Raw genomic sequence first — 25,165 nt, forward strand, 5'->3', positions numbered from 1 at the left:
CGGGCCTCAGTAGTTGAGGCTCATGGGCTCTAGGGCGCAGGCTCAGTAGTTGTGGCGCACAAGCTTGGTTGCACCGCGGCATGTGGGATCTTCCCGGAGCAAGGCTTGAACCCGTGTCCCCTGCATTGGCAGGCGGATTCTTAACTGCTGCGCCACCAGGGAAGCCCCTGTTTTCCTCCTTTTATCCTCACGGCTACTTCTGGATAAATGCCCTAACACTTTTCTAAAGCACGGCTCTTCTAAATCAAGGGTTATTCTTTATGAACATTTCTGAAAGGAGTAAGATGTAGGTAACAATACAAAGAGAAAGTCTTAGACAATACCAACTCAGAGGCAGGACTCCTAACGGCAATTGGGAATATGGATGGAAAAAACCAAACGGTTCGAGTCCTGGTTCTTATGGCTAGGAGTTCTTCTTTTACATACTTATACAAAATATCAGATGGATGCCCTCATCTCAGTACACAGACAGACCTCTGTATTGTAAACCAGTAGACACATCACCAGTTTACTGTATTTTGGATTTGAAGTAAGTAATCACAAAAGTGTTTCCTTTTACTATTACATTTTTATTAACATCTATTCTAAACCACATTAGCAAAAAAGTATGGTGGTCCTATCTCCAGTCATGTTTACTATCTCCTTGGAATACCTCCTAGGAATTCAGTACACATAGTATGCATTTTAGCCGGTAGCATTTGGGTATTTCTGTCAAGCATAAAATTTGGAACAAAGGAAAACATGTAAGTAGAGTGAAGGAGAATGAAAAATATATGAGTGAGTTTGAAATTCAGTTGATTAAGGTTATACAAACCACGCAAAGTACTCCAGAAACGCTTCTTGGAAATAACACTATGGAGGATGTCATTGGAAGTAAGACTCTAGAGATGAGTTGGTGACTATTGGAGAAGTGATGGGGCAGGCTGGACTACAAAGTAAGTGACTGAAAGGCCCTAAGTTGGAAGGCATGAAGCATGCCTCAGATAAATGAAGAGCATGACCCAGAAGAGAAGTCTGAAAATACAAGAAACCTTGGTGAATGTGCCAAGGGCGGCAATTAAGTGCCTGAAATTGGAGCTGTGGGACATGAGGAAGCCGCCAGTGAAATGTGCCAGATCTGGAGTTGGGTGGGGCCGTCAGGTCTGCCAGCCAAGCAGAAACATGTCAGTAAGACAGCAGCGTGCTGTTTCCGTACAGCAAATGCATATAACAGCCCCATCCCAGAGGCAAAAACAAATGTGTATTAATCCAGATACACTCTTGTACCTGGTCCCCTGCAGTGAGCCCTGGACTCATCTGCAAAATGCCTGATGAGAAACAGAGCAATGCCACCTTTCCCACATAGAAAGCAAAACTATCCCCTGAACTACAATACATATTTTGATAAACAACAAAGGACTGATTCATAATTTATTATTTTTGTTCTCCCGCCTTAGAGTAGGTGATGTGTAAAAAATGACACTAAACCAATGATTTAATCTATACCATGAATTCCTTTCCTTCAGTATATTTTGAAATACTGTTCTTTCCTAGCTTTGTATATTCATCAATATTGGCAGGAGGGAAAAGAGCTAAATGTAAAAACTTTATAAATCTGGCTCTAGTTAACATGAACTTAGGTGGGAACTTACTATCTTAAATCTCAATTCCTTCAGTATCAGAGTATTATTGATTCACTTTCTTTATGGGTTGATGGAGAAGCATGCAATTTTACTACTGAAAGGAATGAGTGATCACTCAGTAAGTATCAATACCTCAGTCTGTAAGAAAAAGAAGTTCATAGAGGTGAGTTGTCCTTAGGAACATACCTTCTTAGGGCTGTGCTGGTCGTGTGCTTGTTTCACTTAGAACCACGTATCACTGTCTCCCTGCTCTGTTCTGAGACACAGGGGGGCTGAGTGACAGAGGCTGAGAGTCCCAGGTCCCTGTGTTAGCAAGCTACCTGCTGGGCACCAGAGAGAGCTTGAGAGGTGAGGGGAAGGGAGGAGCCAGGATATTCCTCTCTGCTCTTGCTCTGCCGCAGGCAGCTTCTTTGTAGCAGCTGAGCCTCTTACAAGGCTCCTGCTCCCCCCATGGACACGCCCTGCTTCCAGAATCCTCTACTGGGCAGCCTCGCCACGATTCTAGCACTATCTGGCCAATGTCAGCCACAAGCTCTGCAAACACCACCTTCTCACTGTCCCTCCACTCTTAGAGTTACAGCATCTGCTTGCTGTTGCTAGGCTCTGAGTTGCTCACCACATCACGTGATTTACTTTGATCTGCTTTTCCATCACCTGTAACTGATTTCCCAGAATGACTTTGCAGTTTCAGATGCCTGGAGTAATTTCTGACTCTCTGACTGAGTACTGACTCACAAACCAATTTAGTATCAGAACTATGGTGGTTTTCTATTCTATGATCAAAGATTAGACGACATGCTGCACATATAATTGCCACCCAACCATTATATAAATATAAATGTATATTTAAACTACTAAAAGAAATATTAAAATAATATATGATGCTCTATATTGATAACTCCCATAGGCTCGATACTATCAATAAATGTTACAAGATAATGTCATATAAGTGGGAAATATCCATCATCTGTTTTTCTTAAAAATTCAATAATTGGATCATTTCCTACCCATTCCTCTCTGTTATCCTTTGTTTCTTTCACTCCCAGATTACTTTATCCCTTTTGAAACCTCATATAAATCCAATCTTTACCTGTGTTTTTAATAAATAAATATATATTCCACCCACTGTCCCCATCTCTTTCTCTTCACTCCTTAAGATTTATTCTTTAGTATCAAATGACACTTCAATTCAGAATTTTACATTGGTTTTGGAATTCACACCAGAAATGGCCAGTGTATTTTTACATCATCTGCCTCTGATGGCCATACAGTATTCCACTGTGCAGAGGTACTATAATTTACTTAAGCAAGTGACCTATTGCTGGTGAATTGGATTGATATTACTTTACTACTAGAGACAACGTTGTAACGAAGATTCTTGCATCCTTTTCTTCTGCACAGTGCAAGTGAACTTGCAGGATAAATCCCTGGTTTGAGTTGGTTTTTGGTATAGATTATATATTTGGATAGATTTAAAGCATTAGCCAACATTGTTTTGGATTCCCTTCCTTCAACTCACTAAAACATTCATTACCTTCTAAAAGAGTTTGTATCTATTTATTCTCCCATCAACAGAGTGTGGGAGTGCCTCTTTCCCCCTGCCTCAGGGCAATGTTTCTCATGCCTTTAATCAGTTGAGTTCTCCTTCCAAATGTTGATTTCACACACATGATACTTGAACATATAGCATAGAGGATACTTAAACCAGATTACTGGGGGTCAAAACCTTGCCCCATCCAGGTGTGTGGCCTTGGGAAAATAATCTCATCATCCCTCAGTTTTCTTATACACACTCTAGGCGTTACCATAGTACCTAAGTCACTGGATTGTGAAAATTAATTGAATATATATATATATTAGTATAAATCAATATATAATGCATGTAGAATAGTGGAATAGTGCCTGGCATATACTAAGTATTTAATAAGTATTCATTCTTCTTGTTTTTAAAATGCTTCTTTTAAAAATTCACTTTTAGTTTATTCTTGTGTTAAACAGTAGTGTCCATAATATACCATGGACTTGATGTAACAATTTTAAAAATTTTAAGAAAAGTCATTACATGAAATGCATAACTATTAAAATTAAAGAAGATATTATTTTGTTATATACCACAATTTGGAAAATAATGTCTTAAATAACACTGTAGTTCCAAAATTCCCATTTCTTTCACTCTTTTAGGAAGTGTTGCATTTCTTCAATATTAAATTAGGTTGAAGACACTTTTACATATTTATATACCATGTTTTCCTTTCTATGAACTACCTGTTTATATTTTTACCTACTTTTTAAAAAAACAAAGCCTTGGTTTTTTTTGTTTTTTTTAATTAGTTAATTTATTTATTTATCTACTTTTGGCTGTGTTGGGTCTTCGTTGCTGCACACAGGCTTCCCCTAGTTGCAGCGAGCGGGTACTACTCTTTGTTGTGGTGCATGGGCTTCATTGCAGTGGCTTCTCTTGTTGCGGAGCACAGACTCTAGGCACGCAGGCTTCGGTAGTTGTGGCACACAGACTCAGTAGTTGTGGCTCATGGGCTCTAGAGCGCAGGCTCAGTAGTTGCGGCGCACAGGCTTAGCTGCTCCGCGGCATGTGGGATCTTCCCTGACCAGGGCTCAAACCCAGGTCTCCTGCATTGGCAGGCAGATTCTTAACCACTGCACCACCAGGGAAGTCCCCTAAAGCTTTGTTTTTTGTTACTAACTTTAAAGAATGTTTTGTACCTGTGCTAATAGAATTTTTCGGTGATGATGGATATGTTTTCTATCTGCACTGTCTAATATAGTAACCACTGGCTTAATATAGCTACTGAGCACTTAAAGTGTGGCTAGTATGACTGAAAAACTTTACTTTTAATTTATTTCATTTTAATTAATTTAAATTTAAATAGCCCTATATAGTTAGTGGCTACCATACTGGACAGCATAGCCTTAAATATTAAGGAAATTGGATCTTTCCCATTAGGACAGAGTTAACATCTGGCTTATAGCTTGTTTTTTTTAATTTTTTTTTTTATTGAAGTATAGTTGATTTAAAATGTTATGCCCCAATCTCTGCTGTACAGCAAAGTGACTCAGTTATACACATACGGACATTCTTTTTTTCATATTCTTTTCCATTATGGTTTATCACAGGATACTGAATATAGTTCCCTGTGCTATACAGTAGGACCTTGTTGTTTACCCATCCTATATATAATAGTTTATATTTGCTAATCCCACACTTCCAGTCCCTCCTTCCCCAACCCCAGCTTTTTTTTTTTTAACCTAGCCTTGATATTTAGTCAAATCCTTCTTGCAACACATACTCAAGAAATGTATAGGAGCACACTGGATCTAAGATGAATCAGCATCCTGCTGATTATGTTTTGTATTAAACTAAGAGTATGTACTTGATTGTCCAGTTTGCTTATTGAGTAATCTGATGGTTCCCATACTTTGCAGCAAACTGGAATAACAGGATACTATTTTTTAAATCCCAATACCCGGGTTCCCACCCCCATATATTATTTAATTGGCATGAATACTGCCTGGGCATCAGAATTCAAATGGGCAGTAAAATTTGGGAACCACAGGCATAACTTGTAATCAGTGAGTAACCTGGGAATGATGAGATGCAGATGCACCAGAGAATGGGGCTGACACATATCTTTGAGGAGTTACATCATTAGAGAGGTATAAGAGCTGAAGTGCCCCTGGAGCTGATGGCTGTCCTGGTCTGTGGTGGTCCCACCCACTCATTCTCCTCCACTGTGACCATGTTTATCCCACTTCAAGTTGTTGGGATACTTAGAACCTGTTCAGCATAACTGAGCACCCATTATGCTGTTGCTTGTCCTTGATCCTTTTTGAAGCCTAAGTAAACTTGTAGGTGAATGAAGTCCATTCAATCATAGGCAGTCTGAATATCAATCTTAACCCAAGACCACTGCTGCTAATAATCAAAGTGGGAATTGCCATCATTTAGGCTAGAAATATTTTCCAAAAATTTATACTTTTTCTTTTAATGTTGTTTATACTCTTTTTTTTTTCATGCAGCTTTGAACATATTATCCAATTTTTCACCTTTTCCCCTGTGGCATCTGGGTTTGGCTCTCTTGCTTAGAAAGACACACCCTTCCAATATTATATGTGTATCTATACATTGTCCTGTCAGTTCTTTTAATACTTTTGTTTGTGTGTCTGTATTGTTTTTAAATATTCAATTAATCAAGAATCTATTCTGATATAAAAATGTTATTATTTATTTTTCTAGAAGCTATCTATAGCTTACCAAGTTCCATATTGACTAATTTACATTCCCTCACATATTTTCAATGCTCTATTGTAGGAAAATCCCTAAATGTATTTGGATTTGCTAATGGATGTTCTATTTTGTTCTTCCACTATGTTTTAATGTGCAAGTATAAACATGTTTTAATTAACACAGATTTGTAAAATTTTCCTAATATGTAGATTCTCCTTACTACTGTTATTTTTGCTAACAGCTATTTTCTCATATTCACTATTTATATATGAAATTCAGAATGATTTCACTTTTTTGAGTTATTTTAGGTAGAATGAATAGCTTCATAATATTGTTTTCTATTTCAAATAGATATGTCCTCACATTTAATCATCTTCTTTTATGTCCTTTAGTAATATTCTAAATATTATTTTCATATATCTCTTATAATTCCTTTAAGCTTTTCCCTTGATATTTATTCATTTCTGGCTCTATTATAAGTGGACTATGTATTTCTTTTATATTGTCTACCTAGTTATTTATATGTAGGAAGATAAATTACTGGTTTTAAAAATTAATTTTATTGTTAGGCACATAATTTATTTAATTATCTTTTTAAAAACAGTAAAATGATTCGCTTAGAGTTTTAAGGAATTATTGTATCAATGCCAAATCTTACCTCCTTTCTAGCTTTATATATTTTTCTAGCCTCTGATCTGACTGAATTATGTTTGATAAGTTTGAAAATTAAAAATGTAAAATAGGAAAGAGAGACTCATGCATCAGTTTTTTAGAAGACCTAACTGATTGAGTCTTGAAGAGCAATAAAGAAACATTTCAGACTTAATTGATATTTATAGGACATTCCAGCCAAAAACAACAGAATACACTTTCTTCTCAAGTGCACATGGAACATTCTCCAGGATAGATCATATCTTGGGTCAGAAATCAAGCCTTGGTAAATTGAAGAAAATTAAAATCATATCAAGTATCTTTTCTGACCACAATGCTATGAGACTAGGTATCAATTACAGGAAAAAAATACAAACACGTGGAGGCTAAACAGTACAGGTAAAAAATACAAACACATGGAGGCTAAACAATATGCTACTAAATAACCAAGAGATCACTGAAGAAATCAAAGAGGAAATCAAAAAATACCTAGAAACAAATGACAATGAAAACATGACAACCCAAAACTTAAGGGATGCAGCAAAAGCAGGTTTAAGAGGGAAGTTTATAGCAATACAATCCTACCTCAAGAAACAAAAAAAATCTCAAATAAACAACCTAAGCTTACACTTAAAGCAATCAGAGAAAGAAGAAGAACAACAGCAACAAAAAGTAAGCAGAAGGAAAGAAACCATAAAGATCAGATCAGAAATAAATGAAAAAGAAATGAAAGAAACAATACCAAAGATCAATAAAACTAAAAGCTGGCTCTTTGAGAAGATAAACAAAATTGATAAACCATCAGCCAGACTCATCAGGAAAAAAAGGAGGAAGACTCAAATCCACAGAATTAGAAATGAAAAAGGAGAAGTAACAACTGACACTGCAGAAATACAAAGGATCAAAATGTATCCTGTGACAAAAATGTCACAAAGAAAGAAAACTACAAGCCAGTATCACTGATGAACATACATGCAAAAATACTCAAAATACTAGCGAACAGAATCCAACAGCACATTAAAAGGATCATACACCATGATCAAGTAGGGTTTATCCCAGGAATGCAAGAATTCTTGAATATACACAGATCAATCAATGTGATACACCATATTAACAAACTGAAGGATAAAAACCAAATGATCATCTCAATAGATGCAGAAAAAGCTTTCTACAAAATTCAGCACCCATTTATGATAAAAACTCTTCAGAAAGTGGGCATAGAGGGAACCTAACTCAACATAATAAAGGCCGTATATGACAAACCCACAGCCAGCATCATTCTCAGTGGTGAAAAATTGAAACCATTTCCTCTAAGATCAGGAACAAGACAAGGGTGCCCATTCTCACCACTATTATTCAACACAGTTTTGGAAGTTTTAGGCATGGCAATCAGAGAAGAAAAAGAAATAAAAGGAATCCAAATCAGAAAAGAAGTAAAGCTGTCACTGTTTGCAGATGACATGATACTATACATAGAGAATCCTAAAGATGCTACCAGAAAACTACTAGAGCTCATCAGTGAATTTGGTAAAGTAGCAGGATACAAAATTAATGCACAGAAATCTCTTGCATTCCTATACACAAACAATGAAAAATCTGAAAGTGAAATTAAGGAAACACTCCCATTAACCATTGCAACAAAAATAAAATACCTAGGAATAAATCTACCTAAGGAGACAAAAGACCTGTATGCAGAAAACTATAAGGCGCTGATGAAAGAAATTAAAGAGGATACAAACAGATGGAGAGATATACCATGTTCTTGGGTTGGAAGAATCAACATTGTGAAAATGACTATACTACCCAAAGCAATTTACAGATTCAATGCAATCCCTATCAAACTACCAATGGCATTTTTCACAGAACTAGAACAAAAAATTTCACAATTCGTATGGAAACACAAGAGACCCCGAATAGCCAAAGCAATCTTGAGAAAGAAAAACGGAGCTGGAGGAATCAGGCTCTCTGACTTCAGACTATACTACAAAGCTGCAGTAATCAAGACAGTATGGTACTGGCACAAAAACAGAAATATAGATCAATGGAACAGGATAGAAAGCCCAGAGATAAACCAACGCACATATGGTCACCTTATCTTTGACAAAGGAGGCAAAAATATAAAATGGAGAAAAACAGCCTCTTCAATAAGTGGTGCTGGGAAAACTGAACAGCTACATGTAAAAGAATGAAATTAGAACACTCCCTAACACCATACACAAAAATAAACTCAAAATGGATTAAAGACCTAAATGTAAGGCCAGACACTATAAAGCTCTTAAAGGAAAACACAGGCAGAACACTCTATGACATAAATCACAGCAAGATCCTTTTTTGACCTACCTCCTAGAGCAATGGAAATAAAAAGAAAAATAAACAAATGGGACCTAATGAAACTTAAAAGCTTTTGCACAGCAAAGGAAAACATAAACAAGACGAAAAGACAACCCTCAGAATGGGAGAAAATATTTGCAAATGAAGCAACTGACAATTAAAAAATTGCTAATCATTAGAGAAATGCAAATCAAACCACAATGAGGTATCACCTCACACCCGTCAGAATGGCCATCATCAAAAGATCTACAAACAATAAATGCTGGAGAGAGTGTGGAGAAAAGGGAACCCTCTTGCACTGTTGGTAGGAATGTAAATTGATACTGCCACTATGGAGAACAGTATGGAGGTTCCTTAAAAAACTAAAACTAGAACTACCATATGACCCAGCAATCCCACTACTGGGCATATACCCTGAGAAAACCATAATTCAAAAAGAGACATGTACCACAATGTTCATTGCAGCTCTATTTACAATAGCCAGGACATGGAAGCAACCTAAGTGTCCATCAACAGATGAATGGATAAAGAAGATGTGGCGCATATATACAATGGAATATTACTCAGCCATAAAAAGAAACGAAATTGAGTTATTTGTAGTGAGGTGGATGGACCTAGAGTGTGTCATACAGAGTGAAGTAAGTCAGAAAGAGAAAAACAAATACCGTATGCTAACACATATATATGGTTCTAAAAAAAAAAATGGTTCTGATGAACCTAGGGGCAGGACAGGAATAAAGACGCAGACGGAGAGAATGGAATTGAAGACACGGGGTGGGGGGAAGGGGAAGCTGCGACAAAGTGAGAGAGTAGCACTGACATATATACACTACCAAATGTAAAACAGATAGCTAGTGGGAAGCAGCCGCATAGCACAGGGAGATCAGCTCAGTGCTTTGTGATCACCTAGAGGGGTGGGATACGGAGGGTGGGAGGGAGGCTCAAGAGGGAGGGGATATGGGGATATATGTATGCATATAGTTGATTTACTTTGTTATACAGCAGAAACACAACACTGTAAAGCAATTATACTCCAATAAAGATGTAAAAAAGAAAAAAAAGAAACATTTCAAAAGGACAGAATTGCTTTCCAGAGAGAGGATCTCCATATGTAGCTTCTTGTGACTGGGGAATGAGCAAAGTTAGAAGCAGAAATCTACAACACTGCATCACAGCAAGAAAGGAGAAAAGAGGGTGATGTTTGGTCACTGAACTGTCACATGGTAGAATGTGAGATACAAGTTTTACAGTGTTTTTAAAACATGCCATCCTCTGGTTGATGATTTGAGAATAATCTGGATGTGACTGTGCACTCTGAAGAGAGCACCAAATCAAATCTCCTGCTAACTCTAATCACTCTCTTCAAATTATTTTTATTTTGCTGGCTTAGGGACAGATCAATTGGAAGAATGTGAAGCAACATTACCATTTATCTTATATCACTGTATATATGTTTCCACAGCTCACAGGAGTTCATATATATTTTTGTATATTACATATTGATGTAAAGTTCCAATATACATGTGCCCAAGAAGTTTATGAGAAGGGACTGACATCACGTTACAGAATGAGCACAGATGCGAGGAGGTGAAGTAAACCATGCTGCTTGATAGAGAAGGCGCCTAGCAAACCGTTCTGATTCATGATTGATGTCACATTAAAAACCCCAATGCAGCCACCTTTAACCATGCACTCCTAGGTTAATCATTTTCAAAAGGTTGGAGAACTTACAGCTAAATAGAAATGTAAACAGGAGATTCCCTGAGGATAAAGACTAATAAAATAGACTTTCAATAAAAACATCTTTTTGGCATTCAAGTAGAGGCAGTGTTGAAAGGCTGAAGCAGCTTAAGGCACTCTCCAGGCATTTGCCCAAGTACTGAGCCAAGAATTGCAAAGTATTATGCTTGATGACTTGACATGTTGACATACACAACATCAGCACTGTTACACTTTATATCACCACACATGACTTTTGAAGGCTTAGAATACTAGAATAACATAGTAGAAAGGTCAACATAGGGAAAGGTCTAGGAAGGTGCACCTTACAAGGTGAGGAGTCTACCAGTCTTATCACACACCTCCCACTTGTGTTTCTGCCTCCTTGGGTTTCCTATTAAATGCCCTCAGTCACTTATTTATTTGACTGGAGATAAATACATGTTAAAATCTTTGCAGGTGGTGTTTCTGCCCTGTCTGGCGTATGGAGTTGACAACTCAATCATTCACAGTGATAATAATGCCGTGAATATTTTGTGACAGGTGATGCTTATGTCTAATTGACTATACTTGTCATAGGGGCTCCGTGTCTTTCACCAGCCAAACCCAGAACCACGACACTCAACACTTCTAATTAAAAAATAGTTATACTAACTTCAGAAATATGCTAATATGAAATTATGGGTTTTTTGTTTGAAAAATCAGATACAGTTGAAATCTAGAGGGAGGAGATATGGGGATATATGTACATGTATAGCTGATTCACTTTGTTATACAGCAGAAACTAACACACCATTGTAAAGCAATTATACTCCAATAAAGATGTTAAAAAAAAATAGCACCTGACACATTAAAAAAAAAGTAAACTATTGTGCATAACAATCATATTTACTTAAATAATTCATAAAATTAGTACCACCCCATTCCTTGCCCTTATAGTCTGCAGTGTAAAAGAAGCTTGAGCATGTATCAGAGAGAATTTGTATAGTTCGGCTGTAAAGTTCCTGCACATGTTGATTTGCTTAAAATAATTTCTAAGATGTTCGTTTCATGAAGTTTCAGCAATTGTTCTTAGATGAGTGAAAATTATACCTTACATTTCCTTTTCCAATCATTTACAATAAACTGGCTGAAAAGTCTTTTGATCATGGATGTTGAGAGAATTTATTTTGTCTTCAATTTGAGAGGAACAATTTCAGTAGCTTGCATTTCTAAGTTTTTGTAAAATATTTATATGCTATCCAGTAGAGTACTTTGTATAAATTACATTTGTGAGCACTGGACTATAAATTTTATTCCAAAGAATAATTTTTTAAAATATCATATATCTCTCAAGTTTACAGTTCTGTTAAACATATGCATGGCCACATAGACAACAAAACATTTTGCCTTTCTTTTTAAAGATTTGTAAAAAGCAGCAGGGCATTTGATTAATTCTTTCAGGTATATAGAAGTCACTGTTCTCTCTAGTGCTTGAAGAGGGATAAATAAAGGGAGAATGAGGACTCCTCAGGCAGCATTTCCATCCATATTGATGGGTTTTATTTTATTTGTCTCTAAACTTGTAACAACTGCCTTTTCTTCCTGTTTCCATCACATACTCATATAATGCCTTAGGTGTTTCCTAACTCTCTTTCACAGATTTATTTGTATCATCTGGAGCAGACTGTGAAGCTCTGAAAGAAAACTGGCAAGTTTTGTATAATTTGGATACATCCCATAATATCTAGAAAAACTGGGCAAAAAAAAAAAAGTTAGGAAACACATTTGTAAAATGTGACAAAGGGTTAAATTCTTTACTATGAACATCAATTAAAAATTGTTCTTTGGCTAAAAAAAAAAAACCAAAAAAACAAATTAAAGTGATCTGTGTTATACCAGGTAAAAATGTCAAGAGCCAGGGCACAATTCGCCGTGTTTCATTTTTCCTGCGTTGGTAATTACAGATTGACAGAGAGGGAGCTTCACTCAGAGTGGGACCTGAGTAACTGTGGGGTAACAATAGAACTATTAGCCTATCTGGGATGAACAGGTAGCATGAGAGAGAGAGAGAGAGAGAGAGTGTGTGTGTGTGTGTCTACATATATCAACAAAGTTTGAAGATTTGAGGCTGTTTTACCTACACCATAACCTTACCCGTTTTATGTGTGGCCATGGCACGAGCTGCACCAAGTCTCAATTCTGATCTTGACATTCATCTACTTTCTTTACCATATTCAAAATTATAGTCCGGTCCTTACCAAACTTGATAGTCCATTCTGACCACAGTCTCACTGGTTACTACATGGGAAACCATATCTCTGGATAATGCCAATGTCCATTCTTCTGTTCACACTGTTCCAGCTTCATGAAATTGCTTCCTTAATCCTTCCATAATCTAAGTTTTAATGCTTTTTTCAACACCCATGTAAGCCCTGCTTTTTTTGACAAATTCATTCTACAGTGATCTCCATATTCTGTCAACTTCCAAAGCTCTAGGAGTCTGTACCACACATTTGCACGCTCCTCTGACTCACTCTTTGGTTTGTTCTGATGTGTTTTATCTTTTCAACAACGTTAACATGAGCTCTTTTTTTTTTTTTTAACATCTTCATTGGAGTATAATTGCTTTACAATGGTGTGTTAGTTTCTGCTTGATAACAAAGTGAATCAGTTGTACATACGCATATATCCCCGTATCTCCTCCCTCTTGCGTCTCCCTCCCACCCTCCCTATCCCACCCCTCTAGGTGGTCACAGAGCACCGAGCTGATCTCCCTGTGCTGTGCGGCTGCTTCCCACTAGCTATCTATTTTACGTGTGGTAGTGTCTATATGTCCATGCCACTCTCTCACTTTGAGCTCTTTTAATACAGAATTTCGTACAAAGTTAGGCACAGATTAGGAGATCAATGTATTCAAATCTATTCATTGATTGACTGATTTTTTTTCACTAGTTTACTCAACAAGCGATGTGCCACGCTGGGTGCTGAGTGCTGGAAATGCAAAGATGAGAAAGATGAAGCTTTTCCCATGAAAAAGTTCAAGATGTACAGGGGAGAGAGAACTGTAGCCTTCTAACTCTGAAGTACATTAATCTGGTACAATATAAATGTACTAAAAGGAGGAGTTGATGGGTGGAGGAAGGGGTCACTTTTAGTTGTGTGATCGTAAAAGTATCCTACAAGAAAGTGCATTTCATTTACTGGTTCATTCACTCTTTCCCTCATTCATTCATTCATTCAACAAACATTTAGTAATTGCCGGCAACATGCCAGGTACTGTTAAGACTGGGGATACTGGGATGACAGGTTGGAAGGTAGAGCCTCTACTTTCAGGGTGCTCACACTCCAGAGGGGAAAACAATGAGTAAACCAACAAATGATAGCACAGTCTAAAAAACAATGTTACCTAGCCAGGTAACTGTGATCGATGCCGTCTGTCTTTACATTGATTGGTTTGGACTAGTTAAGGATATCATTCACGTCACTATTGCACCCTGAGCACCTCACCTTTACTGAGTAAGTGAAAAAGGCAAATAGCACTATCTAGGTTTGGTTTTCCTCAAGCTTAATCCATGAAAAACAATTAATTGTCATGGTTAAGATTAAAAATTTTTTTTAAATATCAAAAACATACATCTTACTTAACACAGCTAAATATTAGCACGAATTAGCCGCCATTTATCTAGTTTAAAATCCAATGCTTATTTCAAAAAAAAGAGTAAAAGATAATCCAAACACCTAGTTAAAATAAATACCTCATTAAGCTTTCATTGCTATTGGTTCATAATTACTGTTTATTTTATCCCTACTTTGAATGGTTTTCATGGAACTAATTCAACCATAATATCCAATTTTTCTTGCTCTTATACAGAACTTCTACTTGCTTTGGATTTTAATGCAGGTTTTCTTAAAAATGCTTATAGAAAACTTCTTCCAGCCTGACTGTTGTCCTTGCTTGAGGAAGAGCAGGGCTACATCTTCTCAATTCAATTTACATCAATAAACATGCACTGGATGACCACCAAGTACTTTAGAGATACAAAGGTGAGTAAATCACAGCCCATTTCTTCAACAACTGTATAATGTATAACGGAGTGCTAGGAAGTTTCAAAAGAGAGGCCATTGACTGATCAAAGAAAATTATCATTATGTGCCCAGATAGGCCTCCAAATTATCTGTGTGCTAAGAATGATGCTTCATTAAGTTACTCATTTTCTCTGGTTCCAGCAGCTCAGTCAGAGGAAAATTAAAAACCAAAAAAAACACAGTTCTTTGATTGCAGTATGTTGTCCCTGGCCCACATAAGATCCAAACCAATACTTTTCTACACTAAAAAAAGAAGTTCTTTCTTCACCACCAAGCAAACTTCCTTTAGCTTCCCTCTTCCATTGGGTGTTTAAATACCATCAGTCAACTACAAATACCACCCACTTTTTTACAAACGGCCTCCTTGTCAGTCTCCCTTACAGGAGCTGTGCCCTGGCCACAAAACACAGCATCTTACACACTTGAAAAGACTAGAGAATGGTTTATATATAAATCATATACGTGGGTGTATATATAAATCATATATGTGGGTGTATATATAAAATACATATATAAATATTCCAAATATTATACATAAAAACCTCCATATACTAGAGAGAGATTAATTCATAAATCTCAGTCATCAGAAGAAATAAAAGCAATAAATTCTTTTCAACAAACTTAAATAAAGACAATGCAAAACTACTATGTTATTGAACAAAACTTAAAATTTTTTTTATATAGGTTTAGTTTCTTTAACTTCCACACTATTGAGTGCACTAATGAGATTTTTTTTTTCAATTTCTGAGGACTCTGTAAAATAAGTTTACCTTTAGTATTTTCATAAATTAAACCATAAAATGTATTAGAAAATGAAGAGTAATACATTTTCCCTTGAAAAATGTTCTCTAAGTAATTCTGAAGATTCTGTTTCTAAACTTAGTTTAAGAGATTCGTAAACAGCATGTAGGGATGACTCTACTTCTCTCTCTGAGAGGCGACGTATTCTGTTAAAGAAACATACCCAGATACTGTCCTCTTGTCGATACTGTTTCCAGTTCCTGCCACTGTCACTGAACATTAGGAGGTAGCTGGTCACCCAGTTGGAGCTCCCATATCCCCCTTGGGTGGCCACAGCGGTGATCTCCATTCTCTCTCCAAGGTCAATCTGCAACCACTGGTGTTTGTTTGACACAAGTGGAGACCAGCCACCGGCTCCTTTTGTGAAAAGAGAAAAAGGAGAAATGAGCAAAGAATTCATTAAAAATCTGTTCGTGAACTAGCAATCCCAGTAAGACTGTTCCTCTATGGAACTTAAGAAAGTCAAATTTCCAAAATACGAAACTTTCCATAATGCTAGAAAAATATAGAGAAACAAGAATGTAATGTAAATGGATGGAACCTATGTTAATTATGTTCATTTCCAGGCGTTTCAACCATCTGACACTGGGAGAGTTAACTGAATGAGGTTAAACTCATTGAATGTTTAAACCACTTAATTTGACAGGCAGACATCCACGTCAACACTTGGAACTGGCATGTTTACTGCCCACATGCATGACTGTGTAATGATTTGGCCTTACACCCCTTTGCCCAGAACTTGATTTACCTTCACACTATGGTGGAACTAGAAGACTACCTTTGATGTCTGATCATGTTTAGACTCCTTAGAGAAAGAAGTACAGCATTAAACCCAGGAATACAAAGATGGCCAAGGGATAGTTCCTGCCTTCACCGTGTTTACGTTCTTATGGGAGGAAAAGACATTGAAAAGCATATTTGAAACACAACATGAAAAGGGTTAATGGTGAGGCAGGTGCAGGGAATAATAACACAGTAAATAATGGAGAGCTCTATCCAGTGATAACTGACTTGCAACAGTGTGTGAGAGACCATTAAATTTTCAGCAATTTTGCAAGATGATTGTTAAAGATAGCCATCTTTGCAATTGGCCATGGTGGGAGTATTTAAACCACGAAAATTGGCCAACTCTGCAAATCAGTACCCACTCCCACCCCAGCCAGTTTACCAACACATCACTAGTTGTATCCTATCTGGGAAGTGGGGTGGTGGGTGAGAGGATAGCGGATAGGAGAGCCATGGTAAATTGTGTTTGAGCACTCAGAAGTGAAAAATAGAAGTCTGTTGTATATTCAAGGAAATATGGATAGAACAGAATTTATTGTGTTTTGTTTTATCCAAATGCACACCAGAAAATTATAGACGTGATTACCTACTGTACGTCTTGTTAAGACGTTTCATTTTTCCAGTTTACTATAATAGTGCTTTATTTGAGGAATTTATTTAAGTAATACTGACATTGCTGCCTGTGTAAGTATTATGTAGTCACTGTAAAAAACATGAAATAGGGTTTATCCCATTTTTGAATCCATAATTATCTACTATTCAATATATATTAAAATGCAGTATCTGTTACATAATGTACCATGTAAGAATATTAGTACATGTTTTCTTTTCCCCATTCTTTTGCCATCCACCTTGAGGCTCTGATAATAAGTTCTGACATTTCAGATAGAGATTACCATAAATTTATATACAGTTTTTATTCAAGCATTATCCTTGACATCCATGCCCTGTTTTATAAACCTTGAGTCAGGCACTAATACAAAGAGATGCCCAATTTTGCTATTACGGTAAGGCACATACTTTTGTGAGACCTAAAGGGACACATCTGTATTAACAACTGCTTTAATAAGATTTAAAAACCCTTCTGATGGCAGATACAACACAGTGACACTCTGAGAGATAAAAAGCAGAACTCTGTGTTACAGCTTCAAAGAAGAGAAGACTGCCAGGAAGGGCCGTAGAGGGAAATGCCACCACAGAAAGGGTGGCAAGTTGAAGCCGTAGAGGGCAGCTTACGTATGGCAAGCGGGGTGGGGTCAGCTAAGTTTTGTGAGCTCCAGGGAAGAGGGGCTGTGTCCGGGGGTCTGGACCTGGCTCCAGGATGATCATGGTTGATGCACAGTGGCCACAGAGGGTGTGAGCGCAATAAAAGAAGGGGTTGGGTTTGGACACAATCAGCTGCTCAAGAAGGAGACTGACCAGCTTCTAGTCAGGGCCTCAAACTGAGTTAAGACAGCATTTTTTTTTAAGTATTATATTCTAACAGTCTCCTTCCTTGACAGTATCACACTAACTCCTGATTGTATTCGGGTGTGAGTCCCGAGATTACTTACTACATTGTCTTTAGAACTACATAATTTTTTTTCAAATTTCCTTCTTTCTTGGAGGGAACCATTGTTCAAAAGTGTCTTCCACTTTGTACATCAAAAGTACAATGCTCTCCTTCTTGATCCAAAATATTGATACATTGTGCAATTTTTATCGGTGTGTTTTTACTTTTCATTTTCTCTGTATTTGCCCCTGAAGAACCTGTGGTTTTGGCTAGTAACCTCGATGAGTGGAGTTCTCTTGGTCACCAATACCATCTACCATGTTTAGGCTAGAGTGAAAAATGCTTGTATTTTAAGTAAGAGGGCTTGTTGGGTAGACGTGGGCCCTGGCTGCATTTCGGGTGTCTCGGGGTCATTGACCTAGCATGGCTTTGCTGTCCACAAAGGGCGCTGCTCATGCAGCCTGTCTGCAGAGCAACAAGAGGCACAGTGCTCTTAACTAGGACACAGCAGTGTCCCCCATATTGTCATGATATATAAATGGGAATCAGCAGTTCCCAATGGATGTAGAAAAGACAGTAGCAATAGGGGTTGGGGAATCTCAGGATTTGGCTACCTGACAGTAGGGCCAACCTTCCTCTCTAGAATTAACAATAGACCATGTCTTTGAAGTATGGGTACATGATGGGAGTGGTGAATGGGTAAAAACTTCCCTCTACTGTCCTATCTAATTTTACAATTCTGCCTCAGGGCCTATCAAAAGTTTGGAAGTTGAAAGTCTTCCAGGGTCTGATGTTCACCAAGCATCCTTGGTCCATCTGCAGCATAGTTGCATATGCGTTACAACTGCCTATCTCTCTGCATTTTTATCATTTTTTGCATAGAAAAGTTGGAAAAGAATGAATGAAGTGCCCCCAGCCAGCCATCATCTTTACCTGGAATTTCTATGTTTGGAATATTATCTACATCACCTTATACCTTTGAGAAAATACTGAGTTATTTTGTTTCTTGCTCTTTCTAGTTAATTTTAATGGTCTAAAGTCAGTAATGAAGATACATTTTTAATACAGAGTTGCATAATGTTTCTGTGGCACTTTGACATTCCTTTATAGATCAGTATTTAAAACAGGAACACATGAGAGAAGCACAGTGGAAAAAAAAAAAAGAATCAGCGTGAGTCTAGTGAGTTAAAATTGGATCATCAATTCCCATCAGGAGCAAGAGGAACCTCTCACTGACCGCTCCCTCTTCCCTGCGTCACTCACCATTACAGCTGCTCTAACCAACTTGAAACATCCGCAATTAATTGACCTTGAACATTTCAATTTCTCACCTGTGGCGAAAAGGTACTACGGATATGCTAAATCAAGTGATACCATTAACGAGGTACACCAATAAAGTAATGGAAATTCAGATGCTCCTAGGCTTTACCAAGTAATTTCAGCGAGCTAAGTCAGCCATAGGGAATCCAGAGATTCCTACAGGGTTTTAAACTGTGTGGCTCTGTAGACACACATGGTATAAGTGTGTGATGGAGTGTTATGATTGTTCTAATTTTAAAACAAATGTTGAATAGTAATATAGAAAATGCAAATATACAGATATAGATAAATAGACATGGATATAGAACTCAGCACACTTTAGTAGTGCCAGCCTATGATGACATGTAGGGACAATAGTGACATGAAATGAAAATGCAGCTGCAGCTGAGGTTAAGCTACCCCAGGCGTAGGGTCACTGCCAAACCACCTAGCCTTCTGGAGACATCCTATTGTCATAGTATCTACTTTTTGAATGGAGAAAATGATGGCTAACTCCAGCAAGTTGTTAACCCTGAATTACTATAAAATAAAATATAGTGAACTTTTAAAATTTACTAACTAAAACTTTCAGCTGGTGGTCAAGTATTATTTGTCCTTAATGATGCTTTTAATATGCCGATAGAGTCAACATCATGGTAGACCAATGTGAGACCAATGACCATCTTTCCATAACCCCATCTATTCCATGGTTATTGACACTTAATCCACAAGACAGAGTCTTATCCCTCCATTTCTTTTCTTCCCCATATCGCAGCCCTCCTTCCCCTATGCCACCCTCCTTTTTCTCCTGCCTTGGCCTCATTACTGAGACTTGGCATAATAAAATGTCATAAATTTATTCAAACAGAAACATTTCTTGCATCTTCATATCACAGCCTGAAAACTCACACTTAAAAGCCCTCTACCCACTGATGAGATTTTTACACTAAGCATTGTAGTACTGCTATGAGATTTAAATTTAAAAAGCATAATAAGTGCCTATTGATTTCTCTCACAGACAGCAAGCACGTGAGTATACGGTAATTGTTACTTTTTGAATTATAAAACAATTATTATTGCTATCGACTCCAAAGAGTTACCATCACAGTAAAGTTGAGCTTTGGAAAAATTTAGTTACTGAATGATCACAAAACACAGCATCTCTTGTATCTGTTGCCTACTACTTTTAAACATCAGCTTCCTTAGGAACTGGCTTCTGTAACACATGTTGCTGTGAACGGTCAGGAAAAAAAAAGCAAACTAAAATTTAGCCGGTGCCTATTGTATGCTAAGTACTCTACTAGAAATTTTATGTACCATATTAAACTTAATTATTAAAATTATCTTGTGAGATGAAATATATTTTAACATCTCTTCTTTTCAAATGAAACTTTTAAAAAAGAGATTCACAGAAGCTAAGTAAATTTTCCCAAATTTCTAGTATAGATGAGAAATTATTTTTTAATGATTTTAATCTGTTAGGATCTCATTTAAGAAACCTCCTCCTTTTTCATTCGTTAACCTTGAAATAATTATACAACTACCACTGCCCCAGCGTGGTATATTTTATCCCAAGAATAAATTCGAATAATAGATTGTGTTATTTAAATATAAATAGGTAGCTGGCTGAATTACATTTAAAACCCTTGTATCCTTTCGAGTAGGGAGCACGAATATTTAGTTCTGGACATGAAGGCACACCTTACAAGTTCATGGACGTGAAAGAAAAATTGAAGAAAAAAATACTCTTGGTTGGAGCTTTAAAATATAGAGAAGAATCACTTCTATCCCCTACTAATATTAAAAATGGCATGACTGCCACTGCTGATGGTCACCTGTGAAGGTGATGCGTCACAGAGTTTGTCAACTTTGCAAAGGGTGGAACACACGAAAGGGCAAGCCATATTTCTCAAGATGTAAAGCATAGAAGGACACAGGTGTTCCAGGACACAAAACACAAGTGAACACAGTTCAGTGACAGTCCTAGCCATCATTATGGCATCTACATGTCTAGAAAATAACTGGCTTAATTAAAATTGTCCTAGGGAAGTTTCCCTCTGAGATAATTACATTTTTTCACATGTGATTTCATCTAGATTTCCCCACAATTGTAAGTTTGCCTGGATCATTTTGATCTTGACATTGAATTACAATAATGTAAAAGTAAGAGAAAAAACATTGTACCTGTATTTGTCTGTCTCCCTTAAATGGTTCGCAGTGCCCCGGGGCCACCATTTAGAACCTTATCAAGCTTTGTATTTTTACCAGTGTAGTTCTTTTTGCTGGAAGGCAACATGACTCTATCGATGCTCTGTGCCTGGCTAGTCTTGCCTCGTGTACACTCCTGAATCTTGGCATTGCTGCCCCTGGTCACAGTGATTATTACAGGTACAGGCAGGTCAGCTGAGCCGAGCCAGCAGGGCAATTCCAGGATATCGTTGAGACTATTAGAGAAAGACCCTCTTTTCTGCTGTGAACGCTGAAAGGATGGGAATTAGGCATCGAGCTGTAGGAGCAACTGTTGTGGAAAACCTGAGTGAAGCAGCAAAGACCCGAGCAGAACAGAGAGACGAGGCGAGACCCAGTTCTGATAGCACAGTCAGCACCCCGGAGTCCAGCTGGGCCCGCAGGGCATCCCTGCGCTTTCCAGGTACGTGAGCCACTGGCCAGCCCCTTCCCCTTTGGCTGAACCCACTCAGGCCACTGCATCAGCAGTTCTCCATTCTCTCCTGCATTATCTTTTTCTCCTTAATGGATCATACCCATTAACGTACATGCATGCTGTTATTTTTCCCCCTTTAAAAGAAAAAAAAAAAGAAGCTTCTCTTGACTCCACTCTATTTCTCCTGCTTTTTATATTAAGGTAATATGCTAATTCAAATAAGATGTCCATGCACACTCTTTCCGATGTTTGTCATTTCATTCTATCTCAGGCCAATTCCAATTAGACTGTCAGTCCATGCCACTCAATGAAAACTGCTCTTGTCAAGGTTACCAAAGAACTGCATGTTACTAAAGCGAATAGTCAGATTTCAGTCTTCCTACCACTTGGCCTGTCAGTGACATCTGATACTTTCAACTACTCCCAATGCCTTGATATTCTTTGTCCACTTAAACTTCCATAAAGCTCATTCTCTTCATTTTCTTCTTAGCTTATTAGTTGCTCCTTCTCAATCTCCATTGTTGGTTCTTCCCCTTATCTCTTCCCTCTGAAGGCTGAGATGCTCCAGGGCTCAGTCCTTCGCCCTGCTTCTTCTCCATCCCCATCTCCTTGCTGACCTCTCTTGGCCTCATGGACTTAAATATTATGTGCCAATAATTCCCCAGTTTCTATCTCCACCCCCAACCTCTTCCCTGATATTAGACTCTCTACTTGCTATCTTTAACATTTCCCAAACCAAACTCCTCTTCTTCCCCCAAATCCTACTCTATTCACATGCTTCCCCAACCCAGTTTATGACAGACAATTCCATTCTTAAAGTTTCTCAAGACAAAAAAAAAAAAAAAGAAAAAATAGAGTGTGCTTGACTCCTTTCTTTCTCTCTCACCATACTACCAAACCGACAGAAATACTGCTGGTGCTACTCAACTCTGCAGAATCAGAGGATTTCTCCAACTCCACTGGTGCTCCTTTCTATTCCAGCCTGGATTCTTGCCACAGCAACCTAACAAGTCTCCCTGCTTCCCCCTTTGCTCACTGAGACTCTCTCTGTTCTCTATACAACAGGTTTAAAATATTATTCCTGGGCTCAGAACACTACAATAACTTTCACTTTCACACACAGTGAAAGACAAAGTCATTACTATACGGCCTCCAGATTCCTTGTATGATCTGCCCCCCTTGCACGGCTCCCGCCCCAGGTCTGGCTTCCCAGATCGGTACCCTCCGTCAACGACGGCCTCCTCAAGGTTCTTTGAGCAAACACCATTCTCCCATCTCCCATCCCATGCTTTGATAAGCTATCCTTTCTGCCTGGAGTGCTCTTCTCTGAGATAGACTGGGCTAAAACCTTTGCTACCGTCAAGTCTTTGCTCAAATGTGATCGCTCTCATACAAGCATGCCTCTCCTGACCTTCCCTATTAAAACTCCTTCCACCCAGCAATCCTGCTCCCATTCATCTTAATCCAAACCACTTTTCATTTTTTGTCAGATATTGACATATTTATACATACATTTCTCGTTTAGTATCTTTCTTTATCCTTTATCTTGCCCTATCAGAATATAAGCTCAATGAGGCCTAGAGTCTTGGCCTGTTTTGTTCAAAGATAGATCCTACGTGTCTAGCACACTGCCTGACACATAGTAGGTGCTTAATAAATATTTATTGAATAAAGGAATGAAATAAATCTCTTTCCATATGGGTATAATAAGACTGTGTTAATTTATATACCAAATATGAATATATTATACCTAGTGGCAAAAGCTGGAACTAAATAAAACTAAATAAAAGCACAAGATACTTCTCTTTGCAAAAGAGAATGAAAAACACATCCTTCTAATAAAAAAAAAAAACCAATTATCTCTTTCAGTACTTTCAGTGAGGTTCTCGAAGAGAAAGCTTAGGCACTTGGCTGAGACACACACACACACACACACAGAGGCATGCACGTACATACACACAATGTCTACCAACCGCTTCAAAGTTCCCTAGTTTAATCACTTGTAAACTACATTTCCTAGATGTATTTATTGCTCTATTTTTGGAGTTTTTGATACAATGAAAGAGATGCTTTTTACTTCATTCCCCCAGCAAGGTTCTAAACTAATAATACCTTACAAAATTCTCGTAGGTTTTAGTGTTTTGCTGTTGATCAATTTTTCCTCCCAGCAGACTGGCAGACTGACTTTCAGCCCTGCTTCTTGTATTGCCAGATCAAACGTTTCTGAAGTGTTCAATAATTCAGTGGATTAATCAGTAAATATTTACATCCTTTCTCTGCTTAGGCATTTTGATTCGTATATTTGATGTGCAAATTTTGGGAAAGCCAAATTTCCTCTAGAAGACTAGAATAAAATTACAAAACCACCAAAATCTGTGCTTTAATTTTTTTCACCACAGCCAGTTTTATTTCATTCAAATTAGTAGCTTTGGAAAAATGACTTTGAGCACATGATGTCTGGAAATTCAGACGGTAATCAGGACTTGCCCATGTTTTGCTCTAAGACCATTATAATACTTTTCTAAAAGTTTCGATTTAGATCTACTACAGTGAGGCAGGTCATTTCAGTAAATGACCTCATGCATCAGATAGAGCACACTGACAATATCCCAGAGACTGAAAAACCATTTTTTGCTTCCCTACCTTTTTTTTTTTTTATCTTCCCCAGCCAGAGAGAGATGATAAGCTGCCATGAGTCAAATGTCCTCATATCACTCCTGGGTTAAGAAACTGAAGTCACTCTTGTACCCAACAGACATTATTTCCACATAATGATTGGAAAAGCCAGCAATACTAGGGCATAGTATATGAAAAAAAGGTAAAAAGTACAAAACCAATTCCAGGCATTTGATTAAATCATTTAATATTTTCCCAATTTGTGAAAATGCTAAAACATTAATACAGCATCACGATCCCAATGAATGAGATATGTTTAACTCGAGGCTTAGATTTTTGTTGAATTTAGTCTTGAATACACATACTTTAATTCCACGATTTATTCCTTTTTAAGTATTATTTTATTGTGGAAAATTTTATTTCACAGGCAATGGGAAAAATGATTAGTGATGCTGGTGACCGAGACATCCTTAACATTCATTCATAACATTCCCCTCATCTTGACTGAACTTCAGACAGGTTTTTTCCCTGACCATAGGCCCCTGGCCTCCCTTTTCTCAGAGCATTTAATTGAGGGAAGTTGCAATTGTAAATTATTTCTCTGATCCTTGCAATGTAAATCTTCATCAAGCCTCCTTACAGTTTTACAATCCAAGAATGTCTTTCTCAAGGACCTGAGTCATCCCTCTGAAATGTAATCAAGAAAGATAGAGCCCTATCGCCCAGTCTCTGCGGGAGGGCAGGAGCCTAACTCCACAAGCACCAATTAGCAAACACAAATGGCCTAATCACGTTGACCAACTTCCCCCTGAGGTTCTCCAGTACTCTTCCATTAGCTCATCAGCTCAGTGCTTTAAAACTCTCCCACCTTGATT

At 37.7% G+C, this 25,165-nt stretch overlaps 1 protein-coding gene across 2 annotated transcripts in view; it reads right to left on the bottom strand.

The window, feature by feature from the left end:
* The window catches only part of CNTNAP4 (contactin associated protein family member 4), a 265,562-nt gene that overhangs the window by 172,355 nt on the left and 68,042 nt on the right, over window positions 1-25,165 (bottom strand). For both annotated transcript variants that reach the window (XM_028166624.2, XM_007182603.2), the window contains exon 3: window positions 15,599-15,792. In XM_028166624.2, coding sequence (XP_028022425.2) covers window positions 15,599-15,792 — 194 coding nt within the window. The remainder of the gene's footprint in view (window positions 1-15,598; window positions 15,793-25,165) is intronic.

The sequence above is a fragment of the Balaenoptera acutorostrata genome, chromosome 19, assembly GCF_949987535.1.
Source record: "Balaenoptera acutorostrata chromosome 19, mBalAcu1.1, whole genome shotgun sequence".
Taxonomy (NCBI): Eukaryota; Metazoa; Chordata; class Mammalia; order Artiodactyla; family Balaenopteridae; genus Balaenoptera; species Balaenoptera acutorostrata.